At 40.4% G+C, this 20,001-nt stretch overlaps 1 protein-coding gene across 2 annotated transcripts in view; it reads right to left on the bottom strand.

Moving 5' to 3' along the window:
• LOC122813052 (cholesterol transporter ABCA5-like) overlaps window positions 1-20,001 on the bottom strand; it is a 2,390,735-nt gene that overhangs the window by 1,322,422 nt on the left and 1,048,312 nt on the right. For both annotated transcript variants that reach the window (XM_044085171.1, XM_044085172.1), the window contains exons 11-12: window positions 14,430-14,488; window positions 14,230-14,340 (exon numbers count right to left, since the gene is read on the bottom strand). In XM_044085171.1, the coding sequence (XP_043941106.1) occupies window positions 14,230-14,340; window positions 14,430-14,488 (170 nt within the window). The remainder of the gene's footprint in view (window positions 1-14,229; window positions 14,341-14,429; window positions 14,489-20,001) is intronic.

The following is a 20,001-nucleotide window of genomic DNA, read 5'->3' as shown; positions in this document are numbered from 1 at the left end:
CATCAGAGGCTGTGACTTGGGAGAAGGAAGCAATTGAGAGGGCTTGAGAAGGGTCAGCAGAAGGACAACTGAGCAAAAATTTGTCTGGAGTCTTAGAAGCATTGGAAAATGTATCCAACAAGGCAGCCAAAACAGGACGAACAGCAGAAGGTTTAGGAGAATCCATCTGCAACAATTCATGGTATCTTTTATGTACCTCAGAGATCTGAGCACAATCCCATTTAAATTACTCTGTCATCCTGGAGATTGTGTCCCCAAAAGAAATCTCTATAAAGGGAGTATCAGAACTGACAGATTCCTCTTCCTCCAATCCACACTCTAAAGGAGAAGTAATCTGAGAAGAGTAAGCAAGGGATTCTTCATCCAAATCCAGCTCCTCCCCACAGGAATCCTGTTCTGTTACCTTGGTATTTTTAGGGGAGTAGAGGACCTTACAAAATTTGGAAGGCTCTGACCCAGGACAGCATTCAATGTTGGTAGTATGGACTTCTTCTCCAACTATCTGTGGAAAACCCATAGGCCCCTCAGAAATAATCAGCCGTGGTTCCCCCTGAGCATCTGAAATGGATGTCTGCAAAATCTCCTCGGACGTACTTAAAGTTGGAGCCCCACCAGCCTCCAACCCGGTCGCGGCAGAGGAATCTGACAAAACTGGGCGAACTTCCAGGCATTCACCTACCTCGGGACAGGTGTCTAGTGGAGGCTGAACAGCAGAAGATTCCAGCCTAGGCTTCTTGGCCTTCTTCTTCACTGCTGGCTGTCCCCTCCATCATGTCTTTTGCAAGAAGCTTAAGATGCTGATTTTCAAGATAAAGCACCAAAGAAGACATGCTACAATGAAGGGTTTTAGGTACAAAACCTTACAAATGGAACAGGACGTGCGGTCGTGAGAGGCACCTAAGGAAAAAAGACGCTGGTCATGGTTGTCTTTATGGGGAATCTGTCTCCCACATTGGCATTTTCCCTTCTTGGATGATGTGAAACCCTGCAAGCAACAATAAAAAAGGATAAGTAAAAATGAATGCCAATAGGGCATTTATCTATACCGGCTTGGTGAACCAGCAACAGAATGGGTGTTCAGACCGATGATCAAGTGATGGTGTTCAAACTGTGGACAAAGATGTTCTGAGGATGGTACATCCGGATAACTATGCTATGGGAGGAGCATATGTCTGATGTATGGCATACCTTAAAGCAACCTAAAGGCTTTGGTATACTGGCCGGGCATCAGGCTATCCTTGGCAGGGGGCCCCTAATATTATGAATACTGCCTAATGTTATGTATACTGCAAAAGTAAAATGGAAAGACATCTTAAGAGTACGCTGACTGTAGACAATTATACAATGTTGTTCCTGTAGGCATCAGACAGAGCCTGCAACAGATAACAGCATCAGTTGTGGATGACCTGACTTTACTTCGGTGACTAAAATTTAAATTTTTTCCCTTTTCCATGCATTTTAAGTTCTTTACAAATTCCAGTAATCCTCTGCCAACTGAAATATAGACTGCATCATCATGATGTTTTCAGAAGTTCACCAAATCAGTTCACATTTCTGAACAGCAGTAATCTCAGACATAAGCATGTGGAAATATGTTGTACTGTCTCAGTACTGCATTACCAAGCTGGTTATTATTACGTCTTGATACCACCCCCCCCACCCCCCCACCCCCCCAGAAGAAGAACAGCACAGGCCAGAGACATAAGGAGCTGTGTTAAATACCAGAAGTAAAAATAAGGTGTCAGGAAGTAAATAAATATGTTACATGCACTGGGAGGAAAGTGCAAACTATTCTGTTTTAACTGTCACCAACCTACCAAGTCCACGTACCAGCAAAAGCTAACACTTGGCACAAATTCGCAACGCAAACAAATAATTATTTTTACACTCTAAGTACAACTATGTAAAAATCTACCGGAATTGAACAAATTGTCTTACAGAGTTGTACAGTGAATGAGGCTGTCCCATCCACTTCTTTTAATCACAGCTGCACCTTTTCCCTTCCCAAATTCCTGAACATACAAATCCATGAATGTTTTTACATTATTCTGTTGCAATGCAAAACTGCAGTTGTGTAAGCCATTTTTTATCCTTTAAAGTGTTTTTCTTTGCCATGTGGTTGTGTTCATAGGTTCTTAGATTCATACTAGGCTAATGACCACCAAGGTCTTTACAAGCCTAGCTGTGCAATCCAACCCAGTTTTGTCCCAGAGTTCCTTGAATGTCTATATGGTGGGATATGTTACTAAAGAAGAGCTATAGCTAAGGGTTATATATGTGTGTGTGTGTGGGGGGGGGGGTGTTAGTTGGGCATTAATTTACTTACTGTCGACGTTTGTCTATCAGAGACATAGGGTACAGATTGGGGATGATGAATACGCAATTTCCCATCCAATGTTAAAGGTTTATTTTGAATAGGGTTAGAGATGGACTCTGCTTCATGTAGATGTGGAGTTTATTCCATAGCACAGGGATCCTTTGAGACACATATCTGTCCCTCCAACAGGTTTTATTTATGTTGGAAACTTCAGGTCCTTGGATTTAGTATTGCTGGTGCTGTTTGTGTTCGGATGTGCAAGAGATCCATCAGAGCTGAATCTGAAGAAGCCTTAAATGCTAGGAATAGATCTCCTCTCTGTAACCTAAAGGACACTGAGTACAGATATATGGCCTTAAGGCAATCTGTGTATGACAGTGTATTCATACCATGTATTCTCCTGGTAAGGAACCTTTGAGGGCATTCCAACTGTTGCCAGTACCTGGTTAGGTACATGCCAAAGGGGATGCTGTACTAGATGATGGGTCTGATAAAAGCTGATTAGAGTGGTATCATTACTTCTTTGGAACTGGATGCCATACTCTTACTTATCAGCTGGGCAACACTGACTACGTGTTGGCCGAACACCAGATTACTGTCTACATATGTTCCCAGACAGGGTGTTTTATCAATGAAGTAATTAACTTGGGTGGATGCTTTCCCAAAGGGCACTATAATGCATTTCTTTGCAATGAGTTTTAATCCATGTCTTTTGCACCAGTCATTTGTTTGTGTTAGACCCTCTTGCAGAATGTTGATGCCATGGGGAGGAATCTATGATAGCTTCCAATTTACAGTCATCTGCGAACTTTGCGAGCTCGAGGCCTTTCTTTACTTCCAAGAATTAGATGCCAAACAGCAGCGGGCCCAACACAGATCCCTGGGTTACTCTGCTTGTGACCAGTTTCTTGGTGGAGGTAGTCTCACCGCTCCTTACTTCTTGGATCCTATCAGTAAACCAGCTGGCAATCCAGTGAGTTATGTAGTAATTTACACCTAATTCTGAGTTTGTCAATAATACCCAAGTGGGGTATTGTATCAAATGCCTTGGCCAGGTCAAGGTAGAAGGTATGCACTGTTTTCCCATCATCATAGCCAAGGTGACCCTCTTGAAGAAGTCTATCAGGTTAAGTATGCAAGACCTTCCCTCAACAAAGCCAAACTGAAATCGATACAGTGTCTATAGGTTGCCATTTTCCTTGGTCATCATTTCCATAATTCATTCTGTGACTTTGCATATTAGACTTTTCAGACTGATGAGTCTGTAGTTCCCAACGTCATTTGATGGTCCACCCTTATGAAGAGGGATAACTGTTGTGGTCCTCCATTCACCTGACATACAGCCTGTTTTGAGGATGTAGTTGAATAGGGCCTCAAGTGGTCCTGCTAAGAAATATTTTAGACTAATTAGGAGGCAACCAGGGATATTGTCAGGGACCACTGAAGCAGTGTTTTTGGTCATGGTGAGAGCCTCTAGGACCTGCTCCTTAACAGTTGGGGGGGTATGCTAGATGGGATTTCACAGGGAGTAGTGGGGGTGGAAGTCAGAGCTAAATTTTTCAGCCAGTAGATTTGCTACATCATCCTAGTCAGTGAAGATTGTGCCACTTATCACCAGCTCTGCATACTGTTGAGTATTACCTTTAAGGTTCCTGACATAGCTGAAGAAGTACTTGTGACTGTCCTTAGCCTAGGATGCTAACTTAACCTCATAATTGGCCTTGTTGGATTTTACTAGAGCTCTTAGCTTCTTGTTTAGTTGAATCAGAGAGCTCTTGTCTCTATAAAAATTGTTCTTTCTGATTTTGGCCATGACATTTTCTTTTGTTATACAGCCTGTATAGTAAGGTAAGGATTCCACAAATGGGGTTTGTTTTTGGTGCTAGACCAGGGCTTACTTCTAGTAGGTACAGCAGTTTCAGTGCAGCCACTTGCATGTTTACACAGGGTTTCCGTACACAGTTTTGCATAGGTAGCTGTGTTCTTTGAGTTTGGGAAGCCACGAATTTTGAGAAACTGTTGCTTAATAGGATGTAGTTTGCTTTAGCATAGTTACATAATGTTACATGTTTAGCTGGGTTTTCCAGGTTGATTTTTATTTTAAGTGAGACAGCTTTGTGGTCCCACTTCTCTAATGAGGATTGGGTTGGGTGCAACACCTTCCCATTGGGTAGGTTCAGTATGTTTGATCCTCTGGTTGGAAAGTGCACTATCTGGTTTAGGGTGTTTGTGTTTTAAGAGGCAGTGTACATTTTCCAGTCTATAGTAGGGTAGTTATAGTATCCCATGAACAGGGTAATTGTTTGGATGGTGAACACCTCTAGTAGGTCTAGGTAAGAGCTGTACACTTCATGTGTCATACAGGGCAGGCAACATGTAGCTGGCCAGGACATGGTAGGGAACCTTGTCTATGAAGACATGGACATACAGGAATTTAAAGGCATTGAAGACATGGACCTACAGGAATTCCAAGGATATTTGTTGCTAACACAGATCAAAACACCTCCATCTTTAGCCCCTGTTTGTGTTGCCATTGGGCTAAATGTGTGGAAAGCACGTCAGCTTTCCACTGCCAGAGTACTTTCTGCAGCTTTAACCCAAGTCTCGATAACAACACATATGTCTACAGTCTGAATAGTGAGTAGAGTCTGTAGTATGTGGTGTTTCTTGTTTAGGCTCCTGGCATTGACCAGTAACACCTTAGGGCTGCTTTTAGTTTTTGTTTAATTTGTTTTTGCTACACTGGTTGTTTTGCTATTTTGACATTGCCTAAAAAAGGCTCTACAGGGATGGATAAAGTTTTAGCCAATAACTGAAATCCCAGGGGGGACAGGTGCAGACCAGCCTTGTCAAAGCAAAAGAGTCTGTTAACCATGTACTTCCATGCTGATAGATACTGGATACCCTGCAGTAACATCAGAAACTGGTGAGAGGAATATCTGTGCATTGTACAATAGAATCCCCTATGACAAGAGTACTAAGCAAAGTGCATACTTGCCTTATGGGCTTTGTTCTTGGGGGATCACTAGGTGTAGGCTTATGTGTGGTGTTAGGTGTTGCATTTGGTGTGTGCTTTAATGATTGCTGAGGGTAGGTGTTGCAGTTTGATGGTTTAGGAGGTCTTTGAGGTTTGGAGAGGTTTCTTTTTAAATGCCTCAGTATAAGAAGGTCTAGGTGTGTGGTAAGGAGTATGTGTGAAGGATGTAGTGTGTTTTTGACTACCTTGTTTGTAAGTGAGATTTTTGTCTCCAAGGAAGTTATGTATGTATATCTTTAACATACTGTGTTAGTTTTCTTAAGGATTAAAATGTTGTCTGAGTACATGCGATAATTTTAGTGCTGTTTGACCTCTATCTAGCTGCCCTATGATTAGCTCCACACAAAGCCTTTCTGTGTTACGGGTTAAAGTCTTAAGTACTAGCTTTATAGGTTTGCTACTATACACAGTACTGCTAACAAGCACTGATTGGTGAATGGCTACACAAAAATTTTCCTAATTTATAACAGACAGAAAAAGTTGAAACCTAATTCTTGTGCCCTCTGGCCAATAAATGACTACACTTTAAGATCCATTATGTTGAGACCAAGTACACCACTTCTGTCACAAGATGAATTCCTGTACCCTCTGGCCAATAAATGACTACATTTTAAGATCCATGACGTTCCTCTCAACTCAGAGAGACCAAGTAAACACCTTCTGTCACAAGATGAATGATCCTGGAACTTCTTAATGTAAAAGTACAGCAAATGAAGCTCTCAAGTGCAGATTAACATCCATCTAAGTCCGTAAAAAGCTCTCTTGCTGATGAAATAATCTCACTTTAAGCCTCCTTGTGTGTTTCACAATTCGGACTGACCAGCTACTTTACTACTGTCACTAGAAGAGCAGTCTCAGTCTTCTTAATATAAAAACACACTTTGGTTAGCCAGAAGTGAAAGCTACCAAATGTCTACAAGTAATTCTCCCTGGGCATTCCCCAACTCACACAGACCAGGCTACCTTTCTACTCTCACCAGAATTGCAGTCCCAGCCTTCTTAATGTAAAACCACACTTTAGTTTGCCACACATGGCAAGCCAACAGAAACAAGTCTAGCAACTAGCTACAAGGAACTGCAAGACAATACAAAGGCATACAAGCCCACAATGATGAACGCACACACTTTAAGGCAATTTCAAAGTACACTAACAGTCTAAGGGGTGGGCCTTCCCAGTTTCTTCTGTTAGTAACCAGTAAGACATGTAAAGGAGATAAGACTGGGAGGAGCTTTTAGGCACAGCTATACAGTAGGGGCAGGCAGCTCAAAAGCCTCCAAGTATAAAACCAAACAAGAATAAGGAGGGTGGAACTCTGAAAACACTAGCCCCACACCTAGGCCCAGCACAGACACCAAAAAGCAATGCAGACTATAAAAATGCCTTAAATCAATACCTTTAACGTCAGATAAAGAGCAAAAGACATACACAACTGATTTTAAGGATAAGTGCAAATAGTAGACGTATATAAGGAGGCATGAGTGACAAAGCCTCCATTGGTTCATGGGTGATTACTAGGCTAATGGCACAAGAGCCTTTGCAAGCCTAGCCAGTAATGCCCAGGCCAAGGATATGGCAATATTATATCTTAATTATCTAGATATGGGATAGGGTAATATCAGGGTAGTGAATCTTTGGGTATTGGAGCAGGGATATGGGCAGTACTCAGAGAGTGAAATTACGGTTCCCTATCCATTTATCTAAATTCTTTTTGAAGACAGAGAGGGACAGGCTATGTTTTATGAAGATTTGAAGTTTATTCCATAGACGAAGTAGCCCTGGAGATAAGAATCTGTCTTGCCAGCAGGTTCTTTTACAGTATCAAATAAGGTCCAGGTCCGTGAAACACACAACCTTCACACAATATTTATTGCGAATATATAACACTTTCATCAGGAATGGATCAGGGAATGCCTTGTAGGTCAGGCATAATTCACCTCTCAATAAGCAATATGAGATGGAGTAAAGGAATAGGGCCTTTAGTCAGTCTGCATAAGACATGCGTCTTGTGCTTTGTATTTTTTTAGTAAGAAACCTCTGAGACAACTCCAACTGGTGTAAGTGCCTGGTTAGGTACATGCAGAAGGAAGAACTGTACTCTATTATAGACCTGATGAGGGTAGAGTACAGTGACACTATGACTTCCTTTGAACTTGATGGCATGCCTTTACTTATAAGCTGAGCCACATAGAAGGATTTCCTCACTACTGTAGCTACCTAATTGCTCCCAGTTGATGACTATCAGCGAACTTGATGAACTACAGGACCCCCTGCATTCTCCTTCACTTCATAAATATATACCACACAGAAGGGGTCACAACACTGAGCCCTATTGGACATCACTAGTAACAGGTTTAATCATAGTCTCACCTCTGGATATGTACCCAGGGAGTGGCGCACTGCGACTGTGGTCCCACTTCACAAAGGCGGTGCCTCCACCGACCCTGGAAATTACCGGCCCATTAGCTTGACAAGCCTCATCTGCAAAGCCATGGAGAGGATCATAATGGATCTCATAAATAAAGACATAGGGAATTTGCAGACTTTGGATCCAACCCAGTTTGGCTTTGTCAAAGGCAGATCATGCCATTTAAACTTGGTTGACTTTTTCGAAACAGTCACCAAAGCCACTGATGAGGGAAAGGCAGTCCATACAGCCTACCTCGATCTGGCGAAGGCCTTTGATACAATACCCCACTCGGGTATCACTGAAAAACTCATCAGCTTAAATGTTAACCCATACATTACAAGATGGGTTGCAAACTGGCTGAGTGACAGAACCCACAGGGTCAGAGTTGCTGGCGCCATGTCAGACTCAAAGCCTGTCACAAGTGGTGTCCCACAGGGCTCAGTCCTGGGCCCACTCGTGTTTGGCATCTACTTTTCCGAAGTACAAGCAAACACAGGAGGGTTATGGCTGACAAAGTTTGCAGATGACTGCAAACTGGGCCGTGAGTCGAAAACACATCTGACACAGATATCCTTCAGAAGGGTCTCACAGAAACGGATAACTGGTGCCAGAGCCATGGCCTAAAGTTAAATGCCAAAAAATGCATAGTCATACCCTTCGGGAAAAACAACGGTACCCCTAGCTACCATATAGGTGGCAATCCACTGAGCACAGAAGAAGTTATCAGGGACCTGGGGACCCAGGTTGACAGTAGCCTGTCATTCGACACCCATGTAGCTAAAGTAGTTAGGAAGACCTTCTACATTGCCCACCTTATCATGAAGGGATTCACATCTAGATCAAGGGAGGTCATAGTCTCCCTATACTCATCACTCATCAGACCAATGATTGAGTACAATGCCCCATTCGGAATGTATCTGACCCGACACTTGCAGCAGCTGGAGAGGCCACAAAAGTTCCTCACCAAAAGGATAAAGGGTCTCAAAAATCTGTCCTATGCTGCCCGACTGAAAGAACTCCAGCTCTATTCAGTCGCTTACCGCTTGCTCAGAGGTGACCTGTGCCTGATATACAAGGCCATGTCAAACCCAGATTTGATGAATATGCTTCACCTCAAAAAATCTAGATCTGTCAGAGCCACAAGAGCGGGAGACTTAAACCTTGACACGGCTATTAATAGGAAGTGCTGGAGGGATAGATTCATCACCCAAAGACTCCCTATGCTGTGGAACAAAATCCCGGTATATGTAAGGCAGAGCACCTCGCTGGCCTTGTTCAAGAGAAATCTTGACCAATGGATGGGAGATCGCAGATATACCCCAGGGATTACCTCAGTGTCACTGCTCGACAGAGGCACAGCAAAATAATGGGTATAGTTCCCCAAACTAAAGGGGTGGCGTAAGCCACAAAACTATGGGCTAGGCTTGTAAATGCCCTCGGGCAGATAGCCTAGTATGAACCTATGAACCTATTTATCCAGACATTTGTTCTGTCAGTGAGCCTGTTTGCTATCCATCTGACAATGTAGGGATTTATGTCTAACTTAGCAAGTTTATCTGTGATCCTCAACTGGGAGGTTGTGTCAAAAGCTTTTACCAGTTCTAGATAAGCGGTATGTACCATTTTACCTTTATTCATTGTTCCGGTAACTTTCTCGAACACATTCACCAGATGAAGCAGGCAAGACCTTCTTTTGACAAAGCCAAATTGGGTCTAGTCCAGTATTTGGAGATTTCCTATGTCATTATTAATCAGGTCCATGATAATTCTTTCTCCATGGCCTTGCAGAAATGATTGGTCAAGCTTATGGGTCTGTAGTTCACCAGGTTAGTTGATGGGTGCCCTGTGTGCAGAAGGATGACTGTTGCAGTCCTCCATTCCTCTGGGAAGCCCATCCGGAAACTGTTGTTAAAGAGGATTTTTAGTGGCCCTTGACAAATTCTCTTTTAAGCTAGTTAAGAAGCATCCTGGAATGTTGTCGAGATCCATGGGGCTGTGTTTTTGGCTTTAATGAGTGAAGTAAGGACCTGTTCCCTCATAATTACTTGTAAGAAGATGGCTGCAGGTATTTCATTAGGTGTCATAGGAGGTGACGAGGGCAAGTTTGAAATGAACTTGTGGGTCAGCAGGTTTGCTATAGTTACAGGCTGGGTGTAAGTGTTGCTGTTCATGATTAACCCAGCACACTGCCTAGCATTTCCCCTGAGGTTACAAACATAATTTAGAAAAGCCTTATGGTTATTTTTCACCTGGGAAGTTATCTTCGCCTAATTTGCTTTGTCAGATTGGACAAGGTCTCTAATTTGTTTTAGACTGGTGAGTGTTTTTTGCAGTTTTGTCTGTTCCTTCTTGGCTTTGGAGAGAATTGTTTTCCTTTTGTTGAATATCCTATTTATGCTAAGGGTCTACCATGGTGGTTTATTTTTCCAGTAATTATAGGTCTGACTTGGACAGGTACTGCCTCCTCTATGCATCTATGAATTTGGTTGTACAGTGCTTCTGTGTACAGCTCAGAGTAGGCCTCGGTGTTATCAAGGTTCAGAAGGGCTTGGAAGTTTATTAGGCTGTCACTTAGTTTGAGGTAACTGGCCTTAGCAAAGTTCTTAACAGGTCTGGCGCTTGATGGGGGTTCTAGGTTAGTTTTAATACTTAAAGGATGTAATTCTGTGGTCATATCCTACTAAGGAGGAGTTAATGCATAGGAGGGACAAGCATCCCCTCATGTTCATAAGTACTAGGTTGAAGATATTTGTACCTCTAGTTGGGGAGCTAACTAATTGCTCCAGGGTGTTTGTGCTGATGAAGACCAAAACTCTGAGCAAGTGATTTATGGGTCATATAAGTCTCCCAGTTTATGCAGCAGATATTGAAGTAACCCATAATGTATGGTGTTAGGCTGAATGTTAAGATAATCAAGTAGGTTTAGGTAGGAGGTGTGGTTTTCCAGACTCATGTTAGGGGATCTGTAGCTACAAGGATATGATAGGGGGTCACACTTATGGTTAGTTGGGCATGGAGTAGCTCAAGTGAGTCATGTTGTTGGACCAGTCTAGCAATGTACTTACCTTTTATAAACAATGAGATACCTCCTCCCTTTGTTTTATACTGAGCTGAGGAGGAGTGAAATGTATGAAAGGCATTGTAACCTTTGACAACCGGGGTGCTTTCCATGGTTCTGAACCATCTTTCTGTGACTGCACATATGTCTGTGTTCATCAGGGTGAGAACTGCGTCCAGGGAGTGCAATCTTTTATTTAAACTCCTATCACTGAGTAGCAGTACTTTTAGGTATTTGTGAGTGATTTTTGTTATGCTGGAAAATTTCACAACATGGCACAGCCTACAAAAATCACTATGGGAATAGATAACGTTTTTGCCAGTATTTGGAGGCCAAGTGGTGACAAGTGCAAACCATTTCTGGTAAAGCATCATGATTCATTGATCATGTCTTCCCAGGTCGACAGATATTGGATCCCTTGTTGTAACACCAGAAACTAAGCCAACTGTTGAAGTCAGTCATTTTTTGCTGGTACTGTGGTATCATCATTGGTGAAGGTATGATGCTACTGAAGGCTAGATTTATATCAGCCTGGGACTTGCATTCAGAGAGCTCCATCATGTCTCTCTTCATATAGGCCAGCGAGGGACATCTTAGGTCATTTATGTCCACATGAACTATGACGGCGTCATACTGGTACTTGTGGTTTAACGACCTAAGTGCATGCATGATCTGACAGAGCTCACTGTGATCTTCTCCCTACTTAGTCTGGTAAGTGGGACATCAGTATGTCTTACAATAGAATCCCCAATAACGAGAACATTTGTATGTGTAGTGTGTTGCCTTATGGGCTTGGAAGCTGGGCTACTATGACTTTCAGAGTCACGTGTTATATAAGGTGCTGTCTTTTTTGAGTGTGCGAGGGGCCACTGAGAGATGCTTTTAGGATGTCTTGGAGGTTTGGGATTGATTATAAGTGAGTACGTCCATATCTGTGGATCTGTGTGTTTACTCCTTAGTGTTGATAGTGAATACTTTGGGTGTAACACTGACAACCTGGTGTTCATTTTGTGTGTGTATGTGACAGCTTTGCCTCCAGTGATGGTGTTTCTACATCTCTCACAAACTGCGTCTAGCTGTTCTAAAATTAGATGGCTGCTAGTGAACATGAAGCAGTTACTACACTGCCTCAGAATGCCCATATCCACCAGACCAGAAACGGAGATGACAGGGAAGTGCCTAGTCATTATACCAGGTCCGTAGTAGATGGAAAAGAGTTGGGGAGAGTCACTTAAAGGTCTAAGTGAGAGTGTTTACTACTAGGCTATTAGATGACCTACAGTGGTTCTTTCCTCTGCACATACTGGCATCTCTTCTAGCAGCTATGAACAGTGGGAGACTAGAGAGAATGTTTCCTACAGAGGATTATAAATTGGAGAGGTACGCTTATATACAAGGATGAGTAACCACATTTGCATGTAGGACTGCAGGGGGCTTGCTCCACTGCAAAAAAATGCTGTTTTCCTAAATATCACACACTGGTTTGGGGCCACTGCTGTTCCAAGAGTATGATTCATCCAGTTTGTTGTTGGTGAGTTATATATCTGCTACTTGTAGTTGCCCTACAAGTCAGATCCACCATTTTTTATTATTCTAAACACATTTTTTTTACATAACAGTTTTCATGAATTCCACCTAATATAAAAATGTACCGGCCGGAACAGCAGGGAAGGAATCAAAAACTGTAAACTAATTACAATTATGCTTTATGTTGTTGTTTGTCTTTTCGGCTTTTCCTGGTTAGGGGTCGCAACAGCAGAACTCCGGTCCGCTAATGATTGGCAGTAGATTTTTATGGTGCCGAGTTGCCAGCCCGACACCCAACCTTCAGTGAAGGCACGCCCATTCACACATGTCTTTCTGAGGCCACTTGACTGCGAGGAGGACATGCAGACTCCACACAGAAGGCACTCCAGTCGAGAATCGAACAGATGAACCTCTTGCTGTGAGGCAACAATGCTACCTATGCTTTATGGTAAGAGAAAACAGAATAGAGAGTAAAAGCATTTAAAAACACAGTTCCTTTTATGATGCTCCTCTACGGTAGTCACAGAAACACCTGAACACAGACAACACTATGTCTAAAAATCATGGTGAGGATCCATATTCTGCGAAAATGCAAACCATGGGTATGTCTCTTAACAAAGTTTTCTCTCTCCTGATTTCTCTTTATACCCTAAATCTGCACTCTTGTTACACCTAATTACTTTAATTTCTAAAGTGCACAGCAAAAAACTGAAATGCCCCTTCTAAAATTTACTTACTTTCCAGTTGATCGTGTGTTGTGTTTTGTGTGACATTTCAATGTTGACTAGGAGTTTTACAATGCATTTATTTCAGCATTCTTTCTTTGCCATTCTTCTTTGCAAGATGGACCAGTAATTAATTTTGTTAATTTAAAAGTATAGGCTTCAGGGCAACTGTTTTTGGGCCCTTCCAAATACCTGCACATCCTCAGTTCCTTCAATTTCACATCCCAAATAAAGGTAACAATAAACAAAACAAGAGTTCTAGTAAAAAGAACATTATTACTGTCTTGCTTTTTTCAAAGCACTTACATGTAAGGAAGTGAGAAAGGCAGACTTAAGGACCTTACACCACATTAATGCATCAATGCTACAATGTGTTAGCAAGCAGTACCAGAGTAGAAACACTGGTCTTAAAAGAAAAAATAACAGAATGTAAGCAACCAATTTCTATATGCCCCCCCTTAAAAATTGTAAACAATTACTGTAAATAAACATATCTAGAATGCATGCAAAATCAGAATTATGACCGCTGTTCTTAAACAATTTCTAGTGAATTTTATTTCTAGTGAATTTTATCACACTCTATGCACATTTAATTAACAATGATTAAGATTCCCTTACAAATGAGGGTCCAGTTAATGTCATGATATGGCCTGAATAAAATAAAAGTGAACTGAATGCATATACTTCATTAAAACATTTTAATATTTTAAAATGCATGTAGTATGAGTTTTCATAAAAGGTATATATCATTATGGGTTCCATTCAAATGTTCAAACTTTCAAGGGTTTAAGTGCTTGAATTACTGGTGCAGTTTTTGAACCTTAACTTTTCTAACATCGCCACTCTTTAGGTGCACAAGATTTCAGCACAGTGGGAATCTTGGAATTTGCCTTTTTCCCACTGTAGTGCGATCATGGAGTGGGGTGTGTGCAAGGGGTTTGCCCCCTTCCAAAAACAGCTTTTGTTTTTTTTTGTTTTTTTAAATCTGAGTGACTCAAAGTTTTGTATATTCAAATCTTTGTGACTCAAATGCTTTTAGTCTAAGTCTTAGTGTTTGAATTTTGTATAGTTTGAACGTTTGATATACATACTCATCATTATGTACATATGCTCAAATACCAAATCAACTTTTCTTCTCTTTTTAAATACCATCTTACCATCAGATGGTGGACATATTCCACAAAGAATGTTCATCAGTGTGCTTTTTCCAGCTCCACTGTGACCAAGCAGTGCTGTAATTTGACCTTCATATATATCAAAAGACAGACCTAAATTCAAAAAGCAAAATACAGTATATAAATACAAAATATAACATATATAAAAAAAAAAAAACACTATGAAAGACCTTAGCACTTACCGTTCAAAGCATGTACGGTTTTATCCTTCTCTCTGAACGTTTTATGAATATTACTGATTCTAAACACAAAAAAATGAAAGAATTTTGGTGAGTGTAGATTAAAGGGTGGCTTTTAGTGAGCATACAAGAAAGGGTCAAACTACTTGCCCTTACTTTGTTTTCTAATAGTGCTCATATTGCATAGTAATGTTCAATTAATTGTGACTCATAAGGTAGCAATCACATGGCTACCTTTGCCAAAGTACTACTCATTCAATGACTGCAGAACAGGAATGCAAACATAGCCAAGAAATGCAGAGGAGAGGATTTACAGCCAGGACATAAAATTACTCAAGTGTTTTGCATTTCTCACATTCTAAACTAAAATTCAAAGAATATTACCATATGCTTGTGAGAATAACAAAGGAATGCAAACGAAAGTTACACTAGGACTGACTGCCAACGTTCTGTGGCAGGGCTCTGGCATGTGACAACAGTCAGCCAAGAAAGAACTTGTAGCCTGTACAAGACAACTTGTCCAACAACAGCAAGGAAAGTCTGGTGTAAGGTGTCCACAAACACATCCATGAAATGCATTCTCAGCTGACAAACAAATCAGTAATACTGCATTTGATGTCATTTTTGAGAGAGCAAAGCTCACCACATCACCATGCAGTGGTGCACTGTTCACTATCCCCTCCTACACCCTCTAATTAGTCAGCTTTAAGTTACTGCAACACAAGAGTAAAGAGCAATCCTAATTGCAGTGAACCATTTGAAGAATCAATATTTTCAGCAAATGAGCTAAACTGCCAAAATGCAAAACCAATTTCCAAAGAAGTGACTTGACTCCCTAACCAGAAACAGGAATACAACCATAACATAAATGCGACAGCTAAAAATGCATTGTAGCACTACACTTTTTAAACTGCATGTCAAACTATATGGACGTAAGCTTGCTTGAAACTATGGGAGAAGAGACAGCAACAAGAAGAGAGGAAGGGAAGCAGCATGCAGCAGATTGTACTTAGCCAAACAGCCACAAGCTACCAATGACAACTGCTCCAAACATATGACTACAATCTGCAAAACTATGCCAGCAATCAAAACAAAAGCCTTAAATTAAACTGAAGACATAACACAAAGGCACGTGACTCGAATCTTGCCGACAGCCATGCGCAATACAAATGTAAACTGGAGCATATTCTACAACAGACAAGTATGTATGTGGTAAGACTGCAGTATGACACCAGAAAAGGCAAATGTACAGGAACACAAAAGGTTAAACAGGAGGCTCTGATACAGAAAATATAATGAGGCGCTGCCTAACCTGCTACAACTCAACCACAACTATCCTCTCAAAGAAGGCAGCAATAGTTACCAATGACAGTCAATTGACTAATTTAAGAAGGAAACTGCAAATACACTATAAAAGAAGGGCCACAGGGAAATATAAACAGAATTATGTCTTTACAAAAGTTTGATGTTTCATCATCTATTACTAGTAGCATCTGTGTATAAAGAGTCATAGCAAAAGAAGACTTGGTGTAGTTTTCAGTAGTGACAGAGTTGAAAAGAGCACGACGACTAAGCACACTCATTGACTAGTTTACTGATAGAAAAACACTGTCACTGTATACACACACACACACACACACACCTGAAATCTGTCCTACACAGGAAGAAAAAACAGTTACTGTAGAATAACACGTGCTGTACCTTTAAGAAGCATTTCCAAGATCTGTGAGTGCATATAAATACCAAACACATGTTAGCTTCAGTGCTATTTTGAAGGAGTTGCCAGAGTGTTAACATCTATGTGCATGATAGCTAGTGGTTTATAAGTTAAAGTTACTTAACCTCATTTATGATATGTTTGTATACAATAAAGCTGCTTGAACAAGAACCCATGTTTTATCCTGAACTGGCAAGTGACATGGTGTCAGAATCGGGATGGCAAAGACTATTCTTCAGAGCCATAAGGTGCAGAGATAATGACAAAGGCAAACTAAAAGAACCAAGAGTAAAAATGGCCAGAAACAAGATAAAAGTAAAAGAGAACACACATGAATGACTTACTTATTAAAAGAGGTAAAACAGAGCATTACAAGGGCACAAAATGTATTATTAAGGAAACAAATAACTCAGAAAAGTTTATTAATCAAACGATAAGCATAAAAGAGCTCATTAATCAAGTGAAACATTTGAAACTGAGTTATTTGATAAAACGAGCATTAGAAAAGTGCATAAAGGGTTCAGAATTGTAAAACGAGCATGTTTAAAGTAAAACAAGCATGTTTAGAGTCAAAACGAGCACAAGAAAGTATAATAGGCATGAAAAGAGATTAAATGAACAAAACAAATATAACAAGTGGGCATAAAGGACACATCACGAGATTCAATGAGCAAAGCGAATACAATAAAAAGAGCAGAAAAGGGCAGATTGAATCTAAATAAAACAGGCAACTGCATGTGTTTTGGCACAAATTACTTCTTTGCATTGACTGAAAAGCTTTGAATAGCATATTTAGAGTTGTTCAAAGCATCTCAAAGTGTGTAAAAAGTGCTTACAGTGTGTGTTTATTACTGTGCATTTATTTTGAAGAGTTTATGTGCAAATTGCAACTATTTTGTGAAGTGCAGTCAAAAGCAGACATTTTAGAAGCTTCTTGTGCCTGGATGTGTCTGTTCACACAGTGCCGCCATTGCAGACTGTCTCTTGCACTACACAGAGTTGTTTGGCAAAGTGCAGTCATTTTGGGGAAATTTCAGTGTGCTGTGTACTTTCTATTCGCAAATTGCAATTACTTTGAGACAATACGTTCGCAAGTTGCAATTACTTCAAAACAGTTTATTCGTGAATTGCAATTACTTTGAATCAGTTTATTTGCAGAGTGTCATTACTTCGAGACAGCTTACTCGCAAGGTGCAATTGCTTCGAGACAGTTAATTTGTTAAGGGCCATTACTTCGAGATTTTATTTCCAAAGTACAGTTAGTTCAAAATGTTTCTTACCCTCAGCTTCTACTGCCAGCTTATTTGCACTGTGCAGTTGTTCAAAATGTTTCCTAACATGATGATAAATTACTCTGGCAGTAAAATGATTATAAATGGCTTTGGCATTACAGCAATTATAAAGGCTCATACAGTAAAATGATGATAAATAACTTTAGTATTTAAGCCATTACAAGATAAATGGCTCATACAGTAAAATAATTTCAAGGCAAGTGGCTTTTACAGTAAAGAGATTTCAAAGTATTACAGTGCCCAGGAAACTTATTTTGTAAAAATTCAGTTATACAAAGGCTTGTTTACAAGTACTGGCATAAATTTTAAGCAAATGTATGTGTGCATGTGCAAGTGTGTGCGTTTGTGCATATTTGCAAGAGCTTTCACTTAGATAGATGGATTTCGCAAGTCACAATCACTTGTGCTTGATCAGAATAATGCAGAGAACTAGAGAATATTTGAGCAAGAATATGACATATTTATACAAGCAGCTTATTCTGATAAAGATGCACATACCAGGGCATTCATTTTGCTGAACCTAGCAGGGTCAGAAGCCATTGAAAGGAAGCGCTCATTTGTCTATGCACCAGCAGTGTATGAAGGTGAAAGAGAAACTCATTGTGTTGTTGTGTAGGCTGAATCAAGGGAAGGCCCTGAGTATTTAAAACGCAAATTCAGAGAAATGTGTAACCCTCAGACTAATGTTACACCAGAGAGGCATTTGTTTACATGGGAGATCAAAAACAAGGAGAAAAGTTTGCAGCTTATATTACCAACCTGAGAAACAAAGCTGAAATGTGTAGGTTTGGTGATTTAAAAGATGCATTAATATAGGACGGATTCATGTGCAGTATTAATAATGCTGCTGCGGGAAAGATTTTGCTTCGTGACAGTGGTTTAGCACTGAGTAAAGCCATTGAGATTTGTCAGATTCATGAAGTTGCAGAAAGGCACACACATATGCTTGCTAGTGATAAGAGCATGGTTTCAGTAGGCTCCAGAGCTAATGTCGACAGCATGCAACATGTGAGAGGCAAAAGCAATCCTAAAACAAGTGGCAGCAACAGCTCCTGCAGGACTTACAGGTAAAACCTGTACTCTTCTAGCACATTCTAAGGCCAGTTCAGTTAAAGGAGTATGCTCAGTACAGAACCAAGGGTACCTAGTGCAAAACAGACGTTGCTCAGTACAGCATAAGAGTGCATCAGCAAAACCCAAATCAAGCTTTATTGTTAACTGTCACAACTGTGGTGCCAACCATAAGTCTGCAAGAGAAAAGTGCATAGCATTTGGTCAGCAATGTCACAAGTGTAAGAAATGGAACCATTTCCAATGATTTTGTAAATCGAGTAATTCTCACACAGTTACAAAGAAGGGTCACTCAAAAAAGCAAGTTAATCAGTCCCGCAACAGTCATCTTGTATATGAGAGGGTAGACATTAAATGTATAGAAAATTTGATGAGAGATATGCGTTACACAGTGAATGACTATATGTTAAATTTTCAAATTACAATGGAGCTTGCACAATATTTGACAGTTGAATCACCCACTATACCAATGTTTCAGGGGCAACCTAAGGTATATAAGAACTCTAGGACACCCCCATATAGGCCCATAGTAGCTGGGAAAGGATGGGTTACTGAACCTTTTTCTGTATTTACTGAGAAGCATGTTAGACCAGTCCTGGATAAGTCAGAGACTGTATTAAGAGACACTAAACATTTTTTGCAGGCTCTATATGGATTCATGGAAAGGCATGATCAATTACGTGACTATATGCTAGTTACTATGGGTGTGGTATCTCTGTTTACAACAATACCCAATATGGAAGGAGTAGAATATTTACGTAGATATTTAAGTGACTGAAGTGAATATGAACATAAGTTGACAGAATTGGTCTGTAATTTTATGGATGTTGTACTTGACAACAACATATTTGCGTTTGATAATTGTTATTATAAACAGAAGCATGGTGTGGCGATGGGGACATGCTGTGCAAATAGTTACGCAAATGCAGTAATGGCACAGTGGGAGTTGGAGGATGTGTGTAGGATGGAACTGTATTCACAGCAAGTGCTTTTTTATTGCCGCTTTGTAGACGATGTTTTTTGTTGTGGGGAGCTACCACAGAGGATCTACAGCAATTTGTTTTGGAATTGCATGAATCTAATACATTCTTGAGATTCACGTATAAATGGTCATGCAAGTCTATGGAATTCTTAGATGTATTAATAAATAAATGTTCAGATTGTACATTGACCACTCATTTGTTTAGGAAGGAGTGTTACAGAAATTCAATACTTCATAGGAAGAGTATGCACCCTAGAATGGTATTTAATAACATAACAAAAGGTCAAGGTATGAGAGTTTCCAGGTTATATAATGCTGACTTGGATTATAAGGGTGGTCGTGAAACACTTACAGAGTCTCTGAGGCATAGAGGTTATAGGGATAGTGAGGTAAATTCTATTTTGACAGATGTTGATTCTATGAGGAATGGGCGAGCTAACCCATATTTTTCTTCCACATATGATTCAGTTGCAGCTGTAGGAGGAAGTAGAGGGTTGCATGATTCTATGGGAA

Source organism: Protopterus annectens, chromosome 10.part0, assembly GCF_019279795.1.
Source record: "Protopterus annectens isolate FY-2018-M chromosome 10.part0, PAN1.0, whole genome shotgun sequence".
NCBI lineage: Eukaryota > Metazoa > Chordata > Ceratodontiformes > Protopteridae > Protopterus > Protopterus annectens.
Note: the sequence above shows the minus strand (reverse complement) of the source record. Positions and strands in the feature narration are given on the sequence as shown.